The sequence below is a fragment of the Coloeus monedula genome, assembly GCF_965178545.1.
Source record: "Coloeus monedula genome assembly, chromosome: 15".
NCBI lineage: Eukaryota > Metazoa > Chordata > Aves > Passeriformes > Corvidae > Coloeus > Coloeus monedula.
Genome location: NC_138795.1, coordinates 5,550,622 through 5,573,179, shown reverse-complemented (window position 1 = coordinate 5,573,179; position 22,558 = coordinate 5,550,622). Strand labels below are relative to the sequence as shown.

Here is a 22,558-nt window from a genome sequence, read left to right as displayed (position 1 = left end):
GAAAGAAATGCGAAGCTTAAACTCTCATTGCTTTGAGAAACAGTTCTCCAGGTCCCATCTTTTCACTATCCGTGCCTTGTGATTAGAGGGGGAGGAAAAAAATAATCAAAAGGAAATCTTGTTATTTCTTAGACCATAAAAACAATTACATTTCAGCCAGAACTCCTGCCTAGGTGACGACCCAAGAACAGGCATTTGTGGCTGTGCCGACCCGAGTTTTGTACGAGGGCCGGGTGGGAGCCGCAGCTTCAGGTCTGTTACGGGTTCAGGTCTGTCACAGGAGCGGTGCCGGTGCGGCTGCGGGCGGCTGGAGGAACCCGCGGTCCCGCGGCTGCATGCGGGTGTCCCGTGCGCGTCTCGGGAGCAGAGGTAGCCCGAAGGCCGGCGGGGCAGGGACTCGCTTCCTCCGGGAGATACCAGCCCAGCACCAGCAGAGCAGCGCAGGGAGAGGCCGGGTGCCCTCAGGGTCCGGGCGGACGGGGGGGCCGAGCCGCCGCTCCCTCCGCGCGCCCCTCACGGCGACCTTCCGGCTGCGGGGGCCGGGCGGCGGCGGCGGACGGGCAGCTCCTCCGGCCAATCGGCGCTCGGAGCGGCGTGGGGCGCCCCGCCCCTTCAGCCGCGCGGCCCAATCAGAGCCGCGTATTCGGGCCGGGGGGCGGGACTTCCGCGGCCGGGGAGGCGGTTTTGTGTGTGCGAGCGCTGCGCGGTCCCGGCTCCCCGCGGGCGGCGGCGCTTGGGGGGCCCGGCCCGGCCCGACCCCGCGGGCAGCGCTGAGCGGCGGCGGCGGAGGGGGGGTCCCCTCTCCTGCCGTAGTGGGGGGCCCCCGCGGGGGCGGCGGGGTCCCCCCGAGGGCGCGGTAGTGACGGCGGCTCGTCCCCCGGTTGGTCCCCCGGTTGTCGGCTCCCCGCGCGGGGTGAGGGGCGGGCAGGTGGGCGATGAATGGGTTCAGCACCGAGGAGGACAGCCGGGATGGGCCTCCCGCCGCCCCCTTTTACGGCCAGAGCTGCTGCCTCATCGACGACGGGGACCGTTGCGTGCGCCCCGCCGGCAACGCGTCCTTCAGCAAGAGGATCCAGAAGAGCATCTCGCAGAAGAAGCTGAAGCTGGACATCGACAAAAGTGTGAGTGCGGCCTCGGCCTGGGCTGCCGGGCGCTGCCGAGCCCTCCGGAGGGGCGGCCGGGCCGGCCCCAGCCGCCACCGCACTGCGGTGCCTCCGGGGAGACGCGGATCCGCCCGGCGAGTTGAGCTCCCGGGCGGCCGGGGGGGTTGGCGTTGGCCGTGCGGGCTGCGGGGCTGTGTGCGGCACACACGGTGCCTCCGGACCGCCTTTCCCCAGCCCCAGCGTTACAGCTCTCGGCAAGGGAAGGACGTGCCTGGGTGGACGCGGCTGTTCCCCGGGTGCGTAGCCGGCTTTTCCCTATGGCACTGACCGTGTGCTGGGGCGTAACGAAGCTAAAGCACTAAACCCCGTGTTTGGGAGGCAGGTGGTGTGCAGGGAAGCAAAGGAGCGAGCTGTCAGTGCTTCCGAGGCAGGAGTGCTGTTCCCATTGCGGTTTCGGGTTGGAAAGGCTGGTGCTGTCAGGTGAAAACAGCGCTGTGGTTGCTGCTTCAGTCAGGCGGCTCTGACGTTACTTCTTTAATTGGTAGGAATTGGTGTTGTAGTGAAGCAGGTTAAAAGCCGAACTGGTAGTGAGATGTGCTGCATCTTCAGCGGGGCTTATTCGCACACAGAACAGCCCGGTTTGCTGCTTAATGACATTAAGTGACAGCTGTCAGCTCGAGATAGAAACGGGTTATTTGCCCAGCAGAGAAATAGGCAGAGCAGAGCAGACCGTCAAGATCACAGAAGGAATTTCTCAGAAGTGATTCAGTTAACGGAATTCAGCTCTGCACGCTTTTCTTACCTGATCTTTAAAGATCAGAATCACTAAAAACAAAGCAAAAAAAAAAAAAAAAAAGGTGAAGTTTTGAGTCAGTCTGTTTGGCAGCTCCCCCAGTTGGTTGGGTCCCTTTTGCACAGCCGAAATGCATCGTGTCACGGGAAGAGAGTGACTCAATTTGAAACATATTCTTAAAAAATAGAGTATTTCTCCCGGTTGTAGTCCTCAGCAGATTTGTCTAGTGGCGTAGTAATTTCTTGCATTTTAGAAATGAGTCTTTGTTGACAGATGCCAGGCTTTAGAAACAAAAAGGGGAGATCAGACTAATGAAGTCAGAACAAAGGGAAAGTGTAAAGCCGGCTGCATGGAGTGATTTTGGATGTAGGGTGCCTGTGTTCTCTGAAGATATTTTTGCCTTACAGATACCAAATAATTTTGATCTTTTGAGGTCCTTTGTTTTGCTAATTCTAGTGAGATAATATTTGTTAAAAGGGAGGTTCCGTGGCTGAGCAAGCAAATAGGAAAGAGGCTATTCTGCGTTTGGTTTATTTGTTTTAATTGAGGTGAGCAGCCCAACTTTTATTTGGTCAAGGTTTTGAAACACTTGCATTAGTAATCCTCCGTGCTATTCAAGCCAGAAAATTCACAATAGTGGAATAGAATAATTTTTTTTTTGGTAGTTACCTGCTAGTAAGTCCTGAAATAAATGCATTTCCTCCAGACAAGCACACATTTTTTTCCTGACATATGATTACAGCCATAAAAAAGAAATATATTATCTGCAGAGGTTCAAGTTCAGCTGGAGCTTGAGTTCATTGTTTTCTTTGCCTTTAGTCTTTGTAAGATAAGTTATTTCTAAATAAAGAGAGTGATACCAGACCTGGGGTTTAAGATTAGAAATTCCTCGATGTCAGTCAGTCACACCAGTCTTGAGGGATGCACTTGACACTGGTGTCTAAGTGGTTGCTGTCTCACAGTATCTTTTTTTGATTGCTTTTTTCACCACTTCTGGTTCTTAGGTGAGACATCTGTATATTTGTGATTTTCACAAGAACTTCATTCAAAGTGTTCGGAACAAAAGGAAGAGGAAGACGAGCGATGATGGAGGTGACTCTCCCGAGCACGACACGGATGTTCCGGAGGTTTGTGGGCTGCTTTGCCAGTTCTTAGCATGTTGAAGTTTTACTTGGATGCTCTCATATATCAGAAAATATTTATATCTTAAATTGCAAGGCCACCGAAGCTGCTGTGGAGTTACTTTCACTTTCCAGGAAGAGTTTTTTCTAACGTGTGGTGTCCTGATTTTCCTCCTCATTCCTGTATGAGTTGTTTGCCCCTGTAAAGTTTTCTATAAAAAGAGGTGTGATAAGGTAACTGCACAGCTTTGTGTATGTACAGTTAAAACTGTGTTTGATACTAATTTTTTTAAGGACAAAAATAAGTTATTTTTGGTGGTGTCTGATGCCCCATCATAATTCTTTGTTACCTAACATGCATCATTTTGCAGATACACTACAGAATTCAATAGGTCACTCTCTTTGATTGGGTGTTTGATATCCAGGGATATTGAGCTGCTCCAGATATTTGCATATATGGTATTTTTTAGCACTATTTAAAACTACCTTTAAATAGTTTGTAACACATTTTTATTTTCAGGAGATAGGCCTGGGGGAAGTTTTCTGTGATAGAGAACTCTAGAATAATCCTTTCTCTGTGCGGTTGCGGGCTGCACTTGCTTTAGTGATGTTTCTGGTAGTGTTGACATGGCAAAAGTTGTGCAGAGGTGGTGTTGGGAGAAGCAGAGCATGGCCACGTCAGCAGAGCCCTCTGCTGGAAATGCCAACCCTATTGGCAAAAAGCCTTTAATTTCTGAAAGGAAAAAAAAAAAAGCCACCACGAGTCATTTGCCAGCAAAGCTGTGCCTTGGTGCAAAGCTTGTGCACACACCTCCTGTGTGGAGGTGTTGAAAGAGTAGCAAGTTTTTGGTATTGAGTTTTTTTTAAGATAACCTGACCTTTTGTTATCACTGTTCATGTTTCCCTTCTACAAGGCTCTTCCTCAAAACTTTCCTGTTGAAGCTTTGCAGTAGTTGCCAGGGTGATTGCTGAAGACCCAGTTGGCATCTAAAAATGTTGGTGCTGTAGAGCACACAGAATATTTGGTGGCTGAAATCTGAGGGATGCACGTCACCCAGCTGAACAGGGAACTCTGCACGGTGTCAGTTTTAATGTCACTTTCCTCTCTCTTTTCAGCAGAGATTCCTTTTGTCTTTGAAACTTGGCATTTCCCACGTGATCTTCATCTTCCCTGCTGTAACCTTGCCACCACCCCCTTTGCTTTTAAACTGTGCACTTCCTATTTAAGTATTTGAATTTCATTTCATCTCTCTACTCTGTTTTATGTCACAAGCCATTTGTTCAGTGCCTGCTAAATTGTTATTTCATGTGTGAGCTTTTTAAACCTTGTGGGAACAAAAGGTTCCCCTTTGCTTGGCGGTTGCAGAGGTGTAATTGAGAACAGAAATTGGCCAGCAATTCTGTTGACAGCATGTGAACCAGAACAAAATTTTCTATTTCCCTGAGGCTATTTTGGTCCTTTAGCATTAACAAATACAAAATATACTTAGGTTTGTCAGTAAGACAAGCCGGTGTGGTTCTGAATGCAAGCAAGGAGAAGTCCTGTTGAGGAAGAAGTAGTTATTTTTAGATATTTTTAGATAAAATAACTACTCATAGAAGCTAAAGGTAGTGCTCATGCCCTCTTCTCTTGCTCACTTCCAGGTTGACTTGTTCCAGCTCCAGGTGAACACCCTGCGACGTTACAAGAGACATTATAAGTTGCAGACTAGGCCTGGACTCAACAAGGCTCAGCTTGCAGAAGTAAGTGACGACAGCGGTGGGTGTTACCTCTGTTACGAGAAAACTTCTTATCTCCCCTGTTCAAGTGCACGTTTTGTGGATACTCACACCTGTGTGACTCACTGGTACAGACCAAGTGCTCTCTGAAAGGTTTCAGGGAATGATGCCAGCAGAAAGCTGCCTGCTTGCTTTCACCTGGGACAGGCTTGGAAGGCATGGACACTGGCTCTTGAAAGCCTGTTTTAGTAACTTGTTTGTCTCTCCTTCCTTTCCCACCCTTTTCGTAGTCAAAATCGGTGCCCTTTAGGGAGCAGAAACAGGACCCAGTTTTCTGTGGCCTGGAGGTTATCTGGGGGTGGCTGCTCAGCTGAAACTCAGACTTAACCCACAAATAGTCTCTTTAAGTGCTCCTGTTAGTTCTTCTTTCTAACAGGCACTTGAACTCATTGGAATTGCTTATTATTAAAGGCAGCATCACTGTCCATCGATTCAGATTCTTTATTTCCCTCCCTTGTCCTGATGATTCTGTATTTTAAAAGGATTTTTTCGTAAGGGCCTCTGCTGCTTTCTGACCATATGGGCTCCTTGTTCAGAAAGAATTCTCCGTATCTCTCTGTTATTTGGGCGAGTTGTGCTTGCTGTGCTTTTGCTCTGCTCTCTTTCCTGACTTGATCTGAAAGGCATACTGTGGGAAAAATCTTCTCTAAACTTGAAAAAACTGTAGTAGTTACTGATTAGTAGTGAGGTTGAGTTTTTAAGTTGTGGCTTTCACAACTGTCTGCCTAAAACTGCCTGGTTTGCTTTTACTTTTGCTTTAAAGAACAAAAACCTAACAGACCAAAAAAGTCAGCAAGACACTGTCTGTCTTTCTTTCAAAGTCAACCAAGGAATGAATGTACAGAATATAGAGAGTGTGCAGTGTAGGGCATGTAGGAATAAGTTAAACAAAGCAGGATGGGGTTGTTCCTCATTAGCAGTCGTGATTTGTCATATTCTAACTAATCAGTTCGTAGTCTGTCAGCTGCCTCCTGCCATGAAGGACTGCCTGCTTAAGGAATTTACCATGAAGGTACCCAAGAGGAAAGAAAAGATCAATTACTGTGCAGGTGGAAAATAAAGGGAGCCTAATTTAAAGTTGTCACACGCTTCCCAGATTTCCTGTGAAGCCTTAGCAGCTTTGACTCTATGCTGGATCCTCATCCAGCTCCCATGCTTGGATCACTGCTGGCTGAGGCTCTTACACTCCTCATACTATCCCACTATAAGGAAAACTCAAGCATCCATAAATCTCCTTGGAGTTACTTATTGCTCAACCTGCATCAAAATCCCATTCTGGATCTGTGTTGGGTATCAAAAAAGAGCTTCTTCCATGTGAGAAGCAGATCTTGTCCAGCTCCAACATGTTTTCTGTATTCATTTCCTGAGGAAAAAGTAGCTAATGTTTCAGGCCTTATGCTATTGTCAGAGAGGGATAGCCCTATCCAAACCCTAACCCTCCCATTTCAAATTACCTGACGTTCCTCTCAGTGAAAACTTAAGAGTCTAAAGGAAATCATTCTGGATAAAACTTGGCTACACCTGGTTCACACAGCAAAGTGCTGCAGTGTTTCTGACACTGTCCTTTAAAACACAGAGGTGCAGGGAAAACTTGCTTGCCAAATAATCTCAGCACAAAATGTCGCTGAGGAGAAGCTGTGCTGCTTTGGCAGGAGGACACTCTGGCTTCCAAATTCCTCTTGTAGGTTGGCTGCAAATCCTGCTGACATAGCAAGGCTCTGCTATGTTCATACACACATTCCAGCTGTAAAGAGAGAGGGAGGTAAATGAGGACTGACAGTTGGAATTGGTGCATGTTTCACTCAAAGGATAATGCGCTCAGTGGCCATAAAATTGCTTTTGGAAAGTGAAGAGAAACCCTGTTCTGATTATTTATAGTTTTTAATTCCAGCATTTCTGTCTCTTTACTTTTTGTTCTTCTAGACTGTCAGTCGTCATTTCAGGAATATTCCAGTGAATGAGAAGGAGACACTTGCATATTTCATCTACATGGTGAAGAACAACAAGAGCAGGCTGGACCAGAAATCAGAAGGCAGCAAGCAACTAGATTGAAGATTAACAAGGCTTGGAATAAGAGGGATCTTGAAAGAACATGTGGTATTGTGCATTTTAGGTATATAAAAACTGTTAAAGTATATTGTAAATTTTTTTTTTAAATGCAGTGTCTGGATGACATAAAAAAATATAGACATTCTTATGAGGAGTATTTGAAAACATGTGCCCAGCATGTTTCCGAAGACTTCTTCCCCTCATTTCAAAGTCATATTGGAATAAAGAAATGAGGATAATGGGGAAACCAAATAAACCTGTAGAACTGTGGAGTTTGTCAACTTGGTGTTTTAAACCATTTCTGGAAATCTACATCTCAGTGCAATTCAGATCCCAGATGGAATTTTTTTCACTGAGTTCAGGCTGCATCACAAACCACCATGCAGTTTGTCTTGGTACAGGACCGGAAGAGCAGCAGAGATAAAATTCATTATCGAGGTGCATGGGTCAGAAGTTTGTCTGAAGCTTGCTGCTCACCTACACATGCTCTGTCTTGCCTTGAGTCAGTGCTTCAAGTCCCAAACTTCTACAAATGCTCCAGCTCACCAGATCTACTCCAGTGAACGCTACTTGACCAATATGAAATTGATGTATTTTTTTTGCCATTTTTACCTCCTGACCCCATCCAACACAGATGCCAACCAACTCTCTGCAGTCTCTTTTTCTAATCTCTTTTATTTAAGAACTCACTAATTAAATTTTATGTAAGCATTTAAAAACTTCTGCATTTCTCTGAATGTGGTATTAAGGCCAACACAACCTATTTGCTGGGTCTGATCATGTTGGTAGAAGTGCTTATTTAATAGATTTATGTATATTTCAGTGATGGCAGGTGAAACAATGGCTTGAGACATCAGTCTCTTAATTTCTGTGTCAGGTCAGTATCGGTCACAAGTGATGCGAATTTTACGCTGAAGCTTTAGCAGATGTCACAAAACTGCTGTGTGCATTCAGGGGCTCTGTTTAGTATAAAGCAGATTTATGGGTGAGACACCATAACCAGGGCAGTGATCTGACTGGAGCATTTCATGATACACTTCATCTCCCTTTGCAATGGGCAAGAAGCATCAAAGCATTTGCCTTTCGTGAACATTACATGTGCTTTCATGAGAGCTGTGTGAGTGAGGGTGGCACACTGGTTGCTCCCTACTTGGGCACTGTAGGAGGAGATCACCCTGATTTTATTTAAAGCCAAGGTGTCCTTACAGATAATACAGTGGTTTTTTTGGCAAAAGGAGCTTATAAAAGTGTTGGTTGTGACTGACTGTTCTCCAGTGACCTCAAATTCTCTTCAGGGGATCTCATGATGTAAAGCACTGCTCTGTTTCTTCACTGTCCTGACCAGTGTCTCCATTCTGCTACAAGATGCCAAGACTCCACATAGAGAGGATATTCTCAACAAGCCTTAAGCAACGAAATGAACAGTAGAAAACTTTGGCTAGCATTTTGTAAATGGCAGGTTTTATTATTTCAAAACTGGATGAAGATTTGTTGAAGAGCTAAACACACTGGTCATGGTCCCAGCTTAGTACTGCATCGTGTTTTGTAAGGCATGAAGGGTTCACTTAGTGAAGCTCTTGTTGAAGCTCTCCCAGGGTCTCTTTAAAATTCAAGTCACAATTTAAAGCAAGTTGTTCACATCACTCTGAATTGTTTGCTAATACTCCAAAAACATGTTCAACAAACTTCAACATGTCTTAAGTCCTGTGTCATAGGCAGAAATACTCCATTATGGTACACGTCCCATTTGTGACGTCTGGGGAGTGTGATTGTTTCAGCATTCCTTGTTCTGTTCCTTGTTTGATGGATTTTTAGAACATCAGACCAGAGAGAGCAAGGAATGAGGAGAGGATGTCTTGTGTCGGTATTTCACGAATGTTTAAAAATTTCCTAATTGTGCTGGTCCTTTCCTTATTGAAAGGGTGGAGTAACTCCCACATCAGTCAACATGATCTGGCTTCTCTCATTCAGGACAGATGGTTAGAAGGGTATGTTCTCTGACTGCATGTTAATCTCCAAAGTGCTCATGTAGTCAGAAGATGTTACCAAGGGAAAATGAGTTTCTGAGTTGAGAAGGTTATGCCTCATAGTGATTCTTCCCCTGTACTGGGCAGTGGTGAGGCCACACCTCGAGTGCTGTGTTCAGTTCTGGTCCCCTCAATTCAGGAAGGACCAGCAGCTCCAGAGGAGGGAAACAAAGCTGGTGAAGGATCTGGAGCACAGGTCCTGGGAGGAATGGCGGAGGGAGCTGGGGTTGTTCAGGCTAGAGAAGAGGAGGTTCAGGGGCACCTTCTCACTCTCTGTAGCTCCTTTGAGAGGAGGGTGGAGCCAGGTGGGGGTTGGCCTCTTCTCCCAGGCAACCAGCAACAGGACAAGGGGAAATGGCCTCAAGCTGCACCAGGAAGGTTTAGGTTGGACATTTGGAGGAATTTCTTCACAGAAGGGGTGATTGAAGATGGGAATGGGCTTCCCAGGGAGGTGGTGGAGTCACTGTCCCTGGAGGTGTTCAAGAAAAGACTGGATGTGGCACTTGGTGCCATGGTCTAATTGACACGGTGGTGTTTGGTCATAGGTTGGACTCGATGATCTCAGAGGTCTTTTCCAACCTAATTGATTCTGTGATTCTGTGATTCTAGACCAAAACTGTAAAAACGTAGTTTGTTTGGGATTTACTTTCTTTGTGGTTGTATTTTATTTTGCTTTATTTTTAAGAGTAAATAAATCTGTTGGGGTGTTTTAGTAGCCAGCAGCAAACTTATTCTTTTCAAGGAAATACGGTGGCAGGTTCCATCTGTTCAGGTGTATTCACTGGAATGCTTTTGTGCCGAGGTGGTATCCAGGAAACTTTTCTTTTTTTCCTGAAATAGTCAATTGATGTTAAATGTGATCCTTGTTGGTTTCACTTCTAAAGCAATTACACTTTTTTGAAAAAAATTCTTAGTGAAGTGTGATGATGAAGAGATGTTTACCAGCCATTAGCAGTTGTTTATAAGGTGGAAAGCTTGGAGGCAAGACACCAAAGAAACGGAAGAATCTTTGGCTGTCAGACCCCATGGCCTTATAAACCCCTTGCAAATGCCTTATTACCTTGTTCTCAACTTAGCTAAAGCAAAACACCTTGAGCAACAGAAAGCTGATGGTCTTGTTGGGAGGGTCAGCCACTTGCTGGCTCCCGTGCTGTGAACTGAAACCACACGTCAATTCAGTAGCAATATCCATGTTCAGGGTGCCTGTGATTCTTGAAAAGCATTTAGTGTCTAATAACCAGAAAACGCAACAATGCAATTGTCGTTGTGTACGATACCGTGCTGTGTGTTCGATTCCTTATGCTGCATGCCAAGTGAAAAAACAAAAGGAAGACTTTCCAACTTTTTATTTTAAACGTCAAAGTAAATGTGTTTGAACCTCACACTTGTGAAGCCATGAGGTGGGACATTTTCTCAGCACTTTTAGATGGGACTTGTTGGAAAGGTGTAAGACCCAGATTGCTTTGGCTGGTATGATAAGAGATTTTTTTTTTTGCATTTTGCTTTTCACAGATGGGCCTTAAATTCTGTCTAGCTTTGAACCATGGAGCACAAGCCTTGGGGGCATGGAGGATGACCAGATGTCATATTCTATTTATAATAGTGGAAGCTTATTTCTTACAAGCCTGCATAGGTGACATTCACCCTGGGGCAGAGGAATCGTCTCTGAACGTCTCCGGCCATTATATAGCCTAATGCAATTCCATAGCCTAGCTCAATTCTCATTGCAGACTTCCATTAACTTAATTAGGGTTTTGAATAGATCCAAAGCCATTAGTATGCAATCCAAATAATGCAGAAACATCTCTTCTGGGGTTAATTTCATCCTGTATGCTGACCCTCTGCTCACTTCAAGGGAAGAAGAAGAAATCATTGCTGGTAGTTACTGGCTTGAGCTCAACTCAGGGGAGTTGGAAGCATGCAAAGACTCGAGTCGGTAGCAACCTGATGGCTGAAAAGTGCAAATACATCCAAGGAGGCTCTGTTAGAATGCAGTTTTCAAAATTTCTGAATCTGAAAGATTATTATATATCAACCTGAAGTAAACAGTTGCATTTAAAAGTAATGTTTCTTTTGCCAGGCACTTTAGATGCTCAGCCTGAGAAAAGCAGAGGTTTGTACCACTTTCCTCCAGTATTCTGGTGTCCCAGTTTTCCTTAGAAATGTGGCTGTAAACCACTATATACCCCTGTGTGCAAGGCTTAACCAGAACATGTCAAGCCTGGCATTTCAAGTTAGTCTAAAGTGCAAGCTAGGTTCAGAGAGGCTTTGAACACAAGAGCCTAAATAATCTGCAGTAAATGGGAGTTTTCATGTGGGTCATGATGGCACAGGGAGGATGAAGCAGGACATGGCCCACAGAGAGACTGAACAAAACTCGCTTCCACAGCAGCAGCAGCAGCATGGAGGGAGATTTGTTCTGCATCAGCTCTTGTGATGGATGTTTTATGAGAGGGGGAGGAGGGCAAGCTGTGCACTTTACATCTTTTGGTTGAGCCAAATGTAAATACCAATGGGAGATCTTCAGCAGGAACTGCATTTGGAGTGGTGAGGAGGGGTCTGCTGAGGGACTGTTTGTTTAAGTTCGCAGATCTCTGAACTTCCCTGGAGCACTAGAGTCACTTTGTCTCTACAGTTTAGAAACGTGGGTAATACAAGGTGGCCTCCCTTCCAAAAGGAGTCCTTGTGCTGCCCAGAGTAAGGACTGAAGAGTCCTAAAGGTGAAGGAATGTTATTTGATGCCTCACTCCTCGTGTCACTGATGCCCTTTAACCACCTCTAGCTTACCAAGTTAGGGAGTTCTCATTTTCCACTTTTGAAGTGCAAATGAACTGTTAGGATGTAAGATACTCCTTGCACTTTTCACAGCTATCCCTGGTCTTGCGTTTTGGACTTGCTTGTGAACACATCTGTTTGGGATGAACTAAATGCTTGAAGAAAGTGTGGGGAGAGGGGGAGGCTCCTGCCTTAAACCTGAACTTCCCTTGCAAGCAGCTCTGCAGGCCATCCTCTACATCAGCAGGCTCCAGGAGCCTCTGGCTTACCTGAGCCTTACCAGGGCTGGGTTTACTCCTGTCCTACCCACACCTCTGCTCCACAGCTACTGCAGGGGAGGTGGGTAGCAGGTAACTTGCAGAATGGTTTGGAGTCTTTTGGCAGGCTTACTGGGAGAGAAAACTGTGTTCCCTCTTCTGTTTCTGGCCTCCATGTGTTGTGCTGATCTTATGCCAAATGTTTTGGACACCTTGTATTTTTAACTGTGTAATATAGCTGTGTATTGTTAAAGCAACTTAGTAACTTATAGCAAAAACTGTAGAACTCATTTCTCTGAGGTGTAGGAAATGTCCTGCTTCCACTGTGTATGAGACTTTAACTCTGTACTGTCTGACAAAGATAAATTCTGAATTTCACTTTAATAAATGATCTATCTAGCAACTAGGCCCACATTCCCTTGTTTGCCTTCCTGCCCTCAGCACGGATGGTTCCAGAGCCAGTGGAGTTCTGCTTTGTGTGAATGTTTCGTGCCAGGCTTCTGAGATTGACTGTCTTTTCCCGGCCACCTCCCCAGGGCTGAAAACACTGCAGACATGGAGCAGAGAATGGCGCTGCTGAGTGGGAATGCCAAGCCTGGAGTAAAATCTCAGGTGATGGGATGTTTTGTGACAAACCCATGTGGGTTGCACAGGTGCAATTCATGGAGTCTTTTGAATGCAACAAAAAGACAACTCACAAGAACGATGGAAGTTGTTGAAGAGCTACGTGCCCTTGCATTTTGGGGAGTATTGGGCTTGTCTGTGATGGGAATTCCTCCCCTCCTGTATCATGAACAGTCTATCAAGTGCAGCTTCTCATTTGATTTATGTTTCCTAATGAATCTTCTTTATGTCTAGTTCAACCCTGTGCTTCTGCTCCCTTCTCGAGAACATCCTTGGCTTCATTTCATGCATGATTTACAGCTCCTGTTGTCCAGAGTCAAACCTGCATGCCCAGCTGACGAGGTGGGCGCTGCTCCAGAGCAATGCTGACATGGAGCATCCCAACATTTAAGATTCTTTCCCATTAAGTGAAATTTAATTCAGTTCAGTTTTTTTTTTTCCTGATATTCCTCTTCCTCCTGACCATCAGTCTTACAGGTAAAGGTGTCTTGCTTTTTTGCAGCACTGAGGAAGCAAGTGAAAAAAGCTGGGACTTGAGTACTTATTCATCTGAACTCTGTCATGGTGTTTCCAAAGGCTCTGCTGGCACTGGTTGAGTCATGCTTTTAGCCTTGATTTTTTTGCCTGGAAAGAGGTTGTAGTGTAGCTTTTCACACACTTGGATTCTCACAGGGGAGGATGATCAGATGTTGAAAGCTTTACACCCAAAACAGAGCCCAGTGTCCCTAGTGCCTGCCTTTGTGGATGTGTCTGGAGGCCTTGATGAACCAGGATAATTTTGGAATCTGCTGCCATGCCACATGAGGTCCCTGCCTCAGGGAGCTTTCAGCTGAGAAAGGCAAGACCAGAGTGACACAGGTGGGCACTGTGGAACAAGGAGCAAGAGTGCATCATGTCTCACAACCTGTGTGCTGTCGAGGGGTTTTAGGAGGTGTCAGGAGAAAGTCTTCAGGTGAGGACAAGGGCAGCATACCCCAGTGGAAGGGGAAAACTCTTGTCATTTGCATTCCCAAATTGATGAGTGGGGGCCGCTTCTGCCAGCACAGTGAGAAGGAGAGGAGGGCTAAAGGAGGACAGCTGTAAGCAGCAACCTGTTGTGCAGGTGTTAACTTTAGTATGAGAGGGTATAATGGAAACTTCTGATAGAATACACCCTGCCAGTTAATCTGTTATTCATTACTCTATAGTAATGAATAACGCTACTTAATCTCATGTTTGCTCCCTGCCAAGAAACCCACAGAAGATTTCAAACTCGAAACCGAGGTGGAATCTGCTTAGTCTTTTTAACTTACACTGAGAAACAGCAGATTGATCTGAGGGCTGAGAACTGCACGTCCCTCTCTGCACTCCCGGCTGCCGTGCGAGGGCAGTGTTAGCTCGGGAACCCGGAGGGGGGGATCGCTGCCCCTCCGAGCCCAGGGCAGCTGCCGGGGGCACCGGGGCCGTGTCCCCATCCCGGAGATGCTTCCTTGGCAGGAGCTGGCTGTGCTTGTCAGAGACCGGAAGCAGGATTATGCTGTGCTGGGATGTGGAGATCATAAAAACGGTTTGTTTGGGTTTTGAGGGTTTTTTTTCGTGGTTGGACAGTGAAATTGAACACGTCCGATCCTCTGCGTGAGCCGTCCTTGCAGCCTTGATGGAAACCAGGCGTTGCTTCCCCGCTCCCCAGCAGAAAGGGCAGCACAGAGGACCAGGGAAAAATGTGAATGTGGATTTAATGGTTTTGTGTCTTAGAGAGGTGGCTGTGCAGGAGGAGTGTGGGGGTGAGACTCAGGGTTTGCTTTCTTTCCTTTCCTTTTTTTTTTTTTTAATTTCTCCTCTATCCAACAAGGGATAACTACACAGTTCCACCAGCACTCAGTCTCACTTTGCCAGGAGCTGGAGTCTATTTCACATCTTTTATCCTTGCAGGTAGTGCTAGGTTCTTCCCTAAGAACCTGAAAACCCCCCAGTGTGCTTTTAGTTAATGGCTTTTGGAGCTTTCTCCAGGATCTCTTCCCTTTCTATGTTGCAGGAAGTACTCCATGATCAGCCCAGCACCTTCAGCAGGAATACCATGGTGCTGTGGGGAAGAGGGAACTGTCAGGTAGCTGAGGTGGCTCTGCTGCTTCTCCTACCGCAGATATGGACTGCCAGGGACCAGAGCACAGTCCTTGACACCTGCAGGGGCAAAGCCTGTTGTATCCAGCTCATTTGCACCTCACTTTGGTGTCTGGGTTCTCAGCAGCTCCTGCACCCAGCCCAGCAGCCATGGCCTGAGAGGAAGCCCAGGTGAGCAGAGGAGGGTGTTCCAGGGTTCCTGCAAGCTTTGTGCACTAATTCAAACTCGTAACTCCTTCCCACGCCAGGAGCTCCTGGCCAAGGCAATTAAACCAGCCTGCTCTGGCCCCTGCTTTCCCCTCTGCTGCTCCTGCAGGTCACTCACAGGCCATGAGAATTTTGTCAAGGTAGCTGCAGTTTGAGGAAAAAAAAACCCTTTTCCTCTCAATTCCTCAGCTTTCAGCTGCTGGTGATGCCATAAATTCCCCTACTTCTCTGGTTACTGTAAAGTCAGTCAGGGTGGTCAGGACCTGAATTCCTCACACAAAAGAAGCAGGGGGAAAGGAAACAGCAAAAAGGGCCTTCCCTGCCTTGGGGATCTGTCACGGTGAGGCTCCAAGTGTGTGCTCCTGCTCTGCAATCCCTCTGCTCTTAGGTAACTGCCTCTCACTCCCCTCTCACCAGTGCACACCCTCCTCCTAGCCTGCACTTCCCACATCTGGCTCCTTGGCCCCTCTGATCTGCAGGCTCCTGGAGCTGCAACATCTCCAGGTTTGGAGTAACCAGGAGAGACAGAGCTCATCCAGCATCACAGAGCTGTGGGGATGGCACTTAGTGCTGCTGAGCAAAGTGCCCAGCTGGCTTCACCCCCTGCCCTGAGCTGTACAGACTGGTCCTCCACCAGTCCTTCCATGCTGGGCCTTAAATCCAGCTGCTGTATGAGACACAAGTGGGCTGATAAGCCACCCCACACCACCCACCCTCAGCTGAGGGCTATGCTGAGATGTTGTGGGAGATCAGTGGGAAATTGGCAGCAAAGTGTTAGCACTGCCAGCGAAGGTGTTTGCTATGGGCATTGCTCCACCACTGAGCAGGACAAGAACAGGTCATTCTGCAGAAAGCTGTGGTTCTCCCAGTCCTCTGCACTGCAGAAAGCCTTCATGGAATAAAGGAGCAATGCAGGTTGGCTTTGGAGAGGTAAGGATGTGGGATGGATGATGAGTTTGTCCATTTTTTTGAAGGATAGTCTTGGGAAGGCTGGCCCAAGGTGCAGGGTTCTTGGTCTATTCCCAATACAGGCAGCTGCATGGAGGAATATACCCTGGGTAGAGCTCAGTGCCAGCAGACCTAAGCAGGGACTGCCATAAGGGTGAAAACCCAGAGACTTCGGATTTGGTTTAGAAAATAAAATAGAAGCAAGAAAGTAAAAAAAGTCAGTCTGCATCTACCTTGTAGCTGCAGAGTCTTCCCGTGCTTGGACATCATTTCTACAGCTATGGATTAGAAATGCATCTTCTCTTTAAATGGGTCTCAGAATCACGTGACGCCAGGAGCATGGAGATTTGAGGAAGAACTATCGCATGTCATGAACTTTGCGCCTGGGCGGGGCCTCGGTTGGGCAAAAAACCTTCCCACCTGAGCAGTGCTCCCAGGAGACGGTCTGACTCAGGAGCCAGCAACTGGGCAGAGAGGCTCCAAGTGTTGGGAGAGGATCAAAAAGCTCCCCTGGCAGTAAATCTTTTACCTGCCATGTGACTCACTGGGGCTTGTGGCCATTCCTCCGAGGTCGGCCCCGGGTCAGGATTTCTCCTGTCTCTTTAGCCCCCAAACCTGGAGATTTTTGTCTTATCTTTGACGCCATCTTGACACTGAAAACAAATTATGGCCCAATTACCCTTACTCAGAGGGGCTGGGGCTACCTTAAATGGCCACAACTACCAGGCGCTTCCTTAAGAGCGGTAATTAGTGGGGCGTGGGATGGGGAGGGGGCAAGGACTGGGGGTACCCCTGGCATGAGGCTGCCCTTGCTCCCCTGTTTGCCATGGCAGGAGGGGACATCCCATCCAGCCCTTCCCATCCTATCCCATTCCATCCCGTCCTACTCACTGGCCCAGCCCTGCTGCCCCCTTGGGCTCCGCAGAGGCCAAGCTGAGGTGGGGCTCGCTGCCACCGCGGTGTCCGGGCTGGGGGCTGCCCTGCCCCCTGCCTCCCCCAGCCCTGTGTCACCGGCTGGGGCCAACCCAGAGGGGCCCCGTGACGGGAGGCAGCAGCCCTGGCCCTGGCCGTGACCTTCGGGACGACCTCGAGTGAGTCCCTGCCAGGGCTGGGGACTGGCTGTGCCTCTCATTCCAAACTGGGACATTTCCATGTTCACCCCGAGAAACACGGAACAGCAGCATCACGGCTGAACTGCCGTAACAACCGACCTGAAACTTCTAAAATTTCTTTTTCTTCCCATCTTTCCATGTCATTACACCACCCTCTTCTCTGCTCCGTCCCTGGGCATTCCTTGCCCAGGGTTGTGCTCTCTGCCTGAACCCAGCAGCTGTTTTGGGAGCTGGCAAATCCAGCCTGCAGCCTGGACAGTGCTCATGGGTGATCGGGTCTGGGTGTTTCTTTGCGCCCCCACGCCCCCCCCCCCCTTTTTTTTTTTGTCAGATTGGTATTTTATTTGGCTCCATCCTGTCTACCGAGCTGTCCAGTGTAACCCTTCCCTTGCTGCTTCTGAGATAAGAATAGGCTCCCCCGAGATCAGATAAACAGGCCCATAAATACCTACAACAACAAGAAACAGAGTCTCGGCTTGGCAGGAAAGGAGGGGGGGAAAAAAAGGCAAAAAAAGAGCCATTCCTTTGCACGCCAAAGCGGGGGTGCAGAGCGAGGGGTGGGAAGCGCCCGACAGCCTCCTTGCCCACAGCACTCGCCCCCTTGGTCAGACAGGCAGCCAGGGGCCAAGCAGGGCTGGCAGCAGGGTCCCCTGCAGTGTCCCTCGTGGCTGGATTCCAGCGGCAGGGAGCCTGGCACGTAAGGTGCTGCCCCGGGGCCAAGCGATCCCTGCGTGCGTGTTCCTCTGCCCGGGCAACTGCCGGCCGCAGCCTGCGTGCCCCGAGCCAGCTGCTTCCCAACGGCAACAAGTTCACGGCAGGGTCGAGCCGAAGGTATGTGCAGGGCCCTCTCCCCTGACCGATGAGCTAGGCCCTTCGGTAGCCAAAAACTGAAAGCTGGTGGCCAAACCGTTCTTGCAGACAGTTCCGGTGCCGGCAGCACCGGGAGCTCTGCCGCTGCCTGCCGGAGGCTGCCGGGACGCCGCTCCCAGCCGTGGTTCGCTGCTGGAGGAGGGGACACTGTCCCTGTGCAGGGCTCCCATTCCCCTGAAGCTCCTCTTCCTTTGGGGGTGAAAGGGGTGACCCCATCCTAGGCTGGCACAGGCGCTGAGCTGGACCCTCGACTCCCCTTCTCGGCCCCGGAGTGGCGGAGCCGCCTGAGCGGTGCCGAGCTGGGGACAGAGCTCGCTGCTTGCAAATGCAGCCCTTCCAAAGCGTTGTGGGGAGCGGGAAAGCCCGAGACTACAGGAAATGTTTAGTGCCTTTTTTTTCCCCACTCTCCCCCCAAATGCTGAGCCGCTCTCTCAAAGGGAAACCCCCTTACTGGGCAGGGAAATCCTCTGCAGCCGTGGAAACGGAGAGCGCTTTCACTTGCAAAATCCCGAAGGAACAGCGGATGCTGGCACAGAGGACACCTTCCCCAGAAGTTTGCAGCCAGCAGGTACCACAACCAGAAACTTGTGGTAAGAAAAGCAAAAATCCTGCGGATGCAGGCAGAACATCGCCCTGGCTGTGCAGGGTGCCCCTTCCCAGAAGCAAAATTGGAAACACGTAAGGTAAAAACCAGCGGAGGTTTTAGGTGCGGTGAAAGGTCCGCAGGCTGCGAGCGATGTACCAGATAGAGCCTGGTGTGACGGCACCGAGGACACGGTTCCCGTGCAGAGTCACCTTTGCCTCACAGCAGAGCAAGTCCCAAGTCCCCGTTTAACCCTTTCCATCATCTGCTGCCGAAGGGCAGCACCGATTTGTCCTGTATGGATACAGGGATACCGGCTGGCACATATAAACAGGACGGGGGCTGGACACATTTATGGGGCGCTGGATTATAGTTTCAGTGACAGCTTGGGAGCTTTCCCATAAGAACTCAGCCCTTTAGGAGACTGAAACTTGCACATAAAATTGGATCCTTGGAACTGACTTTCTGTACGGGTTTTTTGTTGTTGTTGTTGGTTTTTTGGTTTGTTTTGTTTTTTTCTCCCTTGAATGTGTTTGGGTTTGGGAATGCCCTACTCTACTTCACTCATGGAAGTGGTAGCATGCTAAACTTGTTATAGCTAAAACAAAAAAAGTACCACTGCGGGCGGGCACTGCTCTTCTCAGGCAGTCCATTTTCATCTCAGCCTCCCTCAAAGAGATCAGAAAATGGATCGGGGCAGAGAAGGCAGCCGTGCAGTTGCTCCGGGGTGAGGGAAGGCTGATTCAAGCAGCCGGATCCTTCTCCATGGAAGTTAATTACTCTGGCTGTACCCCCCAGTGTTTGTGTGTCCCTCCGTCTGTATTTGCACACATGCACAAAGTGATTATAAAACCCAAGCTGCTTCCCCACGGCTGAGCTGGGGTATTCTTGGTGTGTGCGGCCGCACAAGCACAGATTGATCGATGTGTCGGTATTTTACAGATGTAGCATCATTATTTCTATTCCTTTAGTCGCAATCAAAAGCTTGGTTTCAAACACAAAATGTAAACGTTCCTGCTGTGCGCCTCAGATTAGCCCTAGAATAATGTCCAGATTTACCTGTGCTGTTTTTCTTTGCCCCAAGCAGCCGCCCGAGTGTCCGGGTTTATCCCGGTGTCGCTGGGAACGACAGCGTGGCCAGGCTGGGAAGCCTCTGAACCCATGCACGCATGTCTTGGAACTCTTTGGTAAGAGCACCGTGTCTGCACAGTGTGAAGGAATGAGGATTTGGCTTTAATTATTAAGGATTATTAAGGATTTATGCCTGAGTGGTGACAGAGGTGAATTTGGGCTGCATGAGCGTTGCTGTGTCTGAGGCTGGTGACATCCATCGTGTTCAGATGGCGAGGAGGGGACGCTGCTCCTTCGAAATGTGGCCGAGGCAGCGCCTAACAGAGGATCCCTGTGAGAAAGTGCTGCCGGTGCCAGAGCCAGGCGAGCTGCCCCGGCAGGACACAGGAGCCGAGCCCTGGCTCTCTGCGTGGCAGCAATAAAACCCGGGGCTCCACAGCTCTACGGTACCATCCAGACGCTCTAAAGGCCTGATCCTGCCATCCTTCCTCAAGCCAAATACGAGTCCAGTCCCTCTAGAAGGTCTCCTGGGTAGGGAGGGAAGGGGTTACATGTAGGGCAGGGGCAGAGTTCGTGCCCTGGGGGAGGCTGTGGGTACACGTTTGCAGAGCTCCACCAGCTCCTGAGGTGAGCAAGCATGGCATAAACAAGTCTCAAAGGATCCCGAGCTCTCCAAGGAGGAATTCCCTCACATGGATCGGCCCCACAGCAGGGTACTGACTTCAGGGATGTCCTTAATCCCGCAGCATCTCTGTGGGCAGCGCAGGGGACCTGGCCAGAGCAGCGCGATTGCCGGAGCAGGGGAAAGCAGAGGGCTTGGACCCGAGGCCGTTTGCATAAAGTTTAAATTTTATTTTATTAAAAGTTTTTTTTTTTTTTTTAGCTATTCAGTTTTAAATACGTGGTGTGGCGCGCTCGGTCCCTCGGGAAGTGGTCATGCAGATCTGAGGTAGAAAACCCGGCACAGGAGTGTTCCCAAATGCACCTCTAGGTAGTTTCACCGCAGCCACACGTCGGTCAGGCAGCGGACGGGGAGAGGGGATCGGGGGCTCGTATTTACAATAGCAAACGAATCGAACCGTTCCAGTCCGGCCCGGCACGGCAGGAGCCGCCGATCGCTGCTGGCAGCGGGAAGGAGCAACGATTACTGCAAATGCGGGAAGGGGACACGGGGAAAGGGCCCGGCTGGTCCCCGCTGCCGACGGAGCGGGCAGGACCCGAGCCCGCAAAGCGCTCTCGCCTCTCTCCCGCGGAGCATCCGTCCGGGCGGGGGGCAGCCGGGCCGGCTCCCCGTGTCCTGAGCCTGGATGGGCTCCGGGGCCGGGCTGGGCTCTCTCCGTCATTGCACATGGAGGGGCGGGCGGGGAGCGCCGTCAGGGCGGCGGGGCAGCTCTCAGGGATTCAGTTCCAGAGCCCAGACCTGCTGGGGCCAACCAGTCCGGCCCTTCAGCTTCTTCTCGCCGTGACCCAGAGGCTGCGAATAGACCTCGGGCTGCTGCGGGAGAGGAGACGGGGAGAGGAGGGAGAAAGGAGCGGTCAGGAACGGAGCGGGGTCCCGGGCCGCCCGCCCGCCCCTTGCGCCTGCCGCAGGGCTGCAAGCGAGCGGCTTTGCCAGCCCGAGGACAAAGAGGGGCTTTAGGGGTCCCCACCCCGCCACCCGCCCGCTGCAGCACGGGGAGAAGCGGCCGCCCTTGCTCCGAATCGCTCCTGCGCCCGCTCGTCCTGGGAGAGCTCCCGGGAGAGGTAAAGGACAGACCGGGGGAGGCTGCGCCGCGGCCAGTCCCGGCCCCGGGGGCTGATCCCTCGCTGAAAGTGCTCGGAAGCCCACCCGGCCCGTCGGGCGGGCTATTCTCCGACGAGTTACCCTCCAACGATTTATTATCATTATTATTATTATTATTATTACGCTGGGGGAAAAGGCTCCCGCGAGGCCGGGAGAGATTAGAGGTTTTTTTCCCCCCAAGCCCGGCGGTTTTTCCCTCCCGCTCCTGGCCCACGGAGAGCAGGGACGCGGGTCCCGATCCGCCTCTTACCGTCTCCCTTTTCCTCTTGTTCTCCCTGCCGTCCGTCTTCTTGAGTTCTGCTTTGAAGCCCTCGGTGTCCCCGGGCTGGCTGTCCTTGGCCAGCACCTCCATCAGGTAGGCGATGTAGCTGGTGGCCAGGCGCAGGGTCTTGATCTTGGAGAGCTTGGTGTCGGCGGGCACGTTGGGGATGCACTCGCGGAGCTCGGCGAAGGCGCTGTTGATGCTCTCCGTCCTCCGCCGCTCCTTCTTGGGTCCCCCGACACCTTTTCGCCGTCCCAGGCGGCCGCTGAGAGCCTCCAGCCGCCCCGGGCCGGCCGGGCCGTACTCGGCGGGGCCGTAGTTAGGGCTCTGCCCGGCGAGCTCGGGGGTCCCCTCGGCCGGGTTGAGCACCCAGCCGGGGAAGTAGGCGCGCTCCTGGTGGCACCGAGCCGCCGGCCCGAAGAGGAAAGGGTCGTGCAGCATGTGGTGGTGATGGTGGTGGTGGTGGTGATGCTGGTAGCCCCCCACCAGGTTCATGATCCGCTCCGCTGGCCCCGGGGGCCGCTCAGCAGCGCTCCATGGCCGGGCGGGAGGCGCTCCCCGCCGGGCGGGCGCGGCGGGCTGCGGGGAGCGCGGCTCCGGCGCGGGGCTGCGGTGACGGAGGCGGCTGTGGGGTTTGGGGTGGGGCGGTCGGGGTTTGGGGTTTTGGATTTGTTGTTTGGGGTTTTTTTAACCCCTTCTGGAGCCTCCCGACCCGGCCTTTATATAGGGCCGCGGCCCCCCCGCCGTGGAGCCAATGGGCAGGGGAGGATGCGCGGGGGCCCCGGGGGGAGCGGGGCGGCGGAGGGGGCGTGCGCCGCGCTCCGGGCTCGGGGGTTTGGGCTCACACCTCCGCCGCTTGCCCTCGGTCCCGCCTGCTCCTTGCTTTCAGGGAGAAGGGGGTGAGGAAGACCAGAGGGCCACCCCAGCCCCTGTCCCGGAGCGCTTCGATCCCCGCTGCCGGGGCGGGGGTGTCCGAGCCCCCCGAGAGCCGCCGCGCCCGGCCCGGGGACGAGAGGCGGCAGCGGCGCGGGGGAGCCCCGGCCGGGCCGGGCCGGAGCGGACCGTGTGCGTGCTCCGGGGCCGCAGCGACCCGG

At 50.8% G+C, this 22,558-nt stretch overlaps 2 protein-coding genes across 2 annotated transcripts; one reads left to right on the top strand and one right to left on the bottom strand.

The window, feature by feature from the left end:
- The first annotated feature begins 683 nt into the window (after positions 1–683).
- Positions 684–7,115, top strand: SAP30L (SAP30 like). Its single transcript, XM_082291525.1, has 4 exons — positions 684–1,121; positions 2,901–3,023; positions 4,662–4,760; positions 6,720–7,115. The coding sequence occupies exons 1-4, from the start codon at positions 936–938 to the stop codon at positions 6,846–6,848; spliced, it is 537 nt and encodes a 178-aa protein (XP_082147651.1). The 5' UTR covers positions 684–935; the 3' UTR covers positions 6,849–7,115.
- A 13,697-nt stretch (positions 7,116–20,812) lies between these two features.
- On the bottom strand, positions 20,813–21,959 carry HAND1 (heart and neural crest derivatives expressed 1; the record flags this gene model as incomplete). The annotated part of the gene is made up of 2 exons (XM_082291148.1): positions 20,813–20,914; positions 21,453–21,959. The coding sequence occupies 2 exons, from the start codon at positions 21,957–21,959 to the stop codon at positions 20,813–20,815; spliced, it is 609 nt and encodes a 202-aa protein (XP_082147274.1).
- Between the last annotated feature and the right edge of the window lie 599 nt (positions 21,960–22,558).

What these genes read in the sequence shown, in the direction of transcription:
- SAP30L (XM_082291525.1), top strand. Translation starts at nt 936, where the DNA reads ATGAATGGGTTCAGCACCGAGGAGGACAGCCGGGATGGGCCTCCCGCC. An exon ending in ACGACACGGATGTTCCGGAG is followed by an intron (nt 3,024 to 4,661) that starts GTTTGTGGGCTG and finishes GCTCACTTCCAG; the next exon opens with GTTGACTTGTTCCAGCTCCA. An exon ending in ACAAGGCTCAGCTTGCAGAA is followed by an intron (nt 4,761 to 6,719) that starts GTAAGTGACGAC and finishes TTGTTCTTCTAG; the next exon opens with ACTGTCAGTCGTCATTTCAG.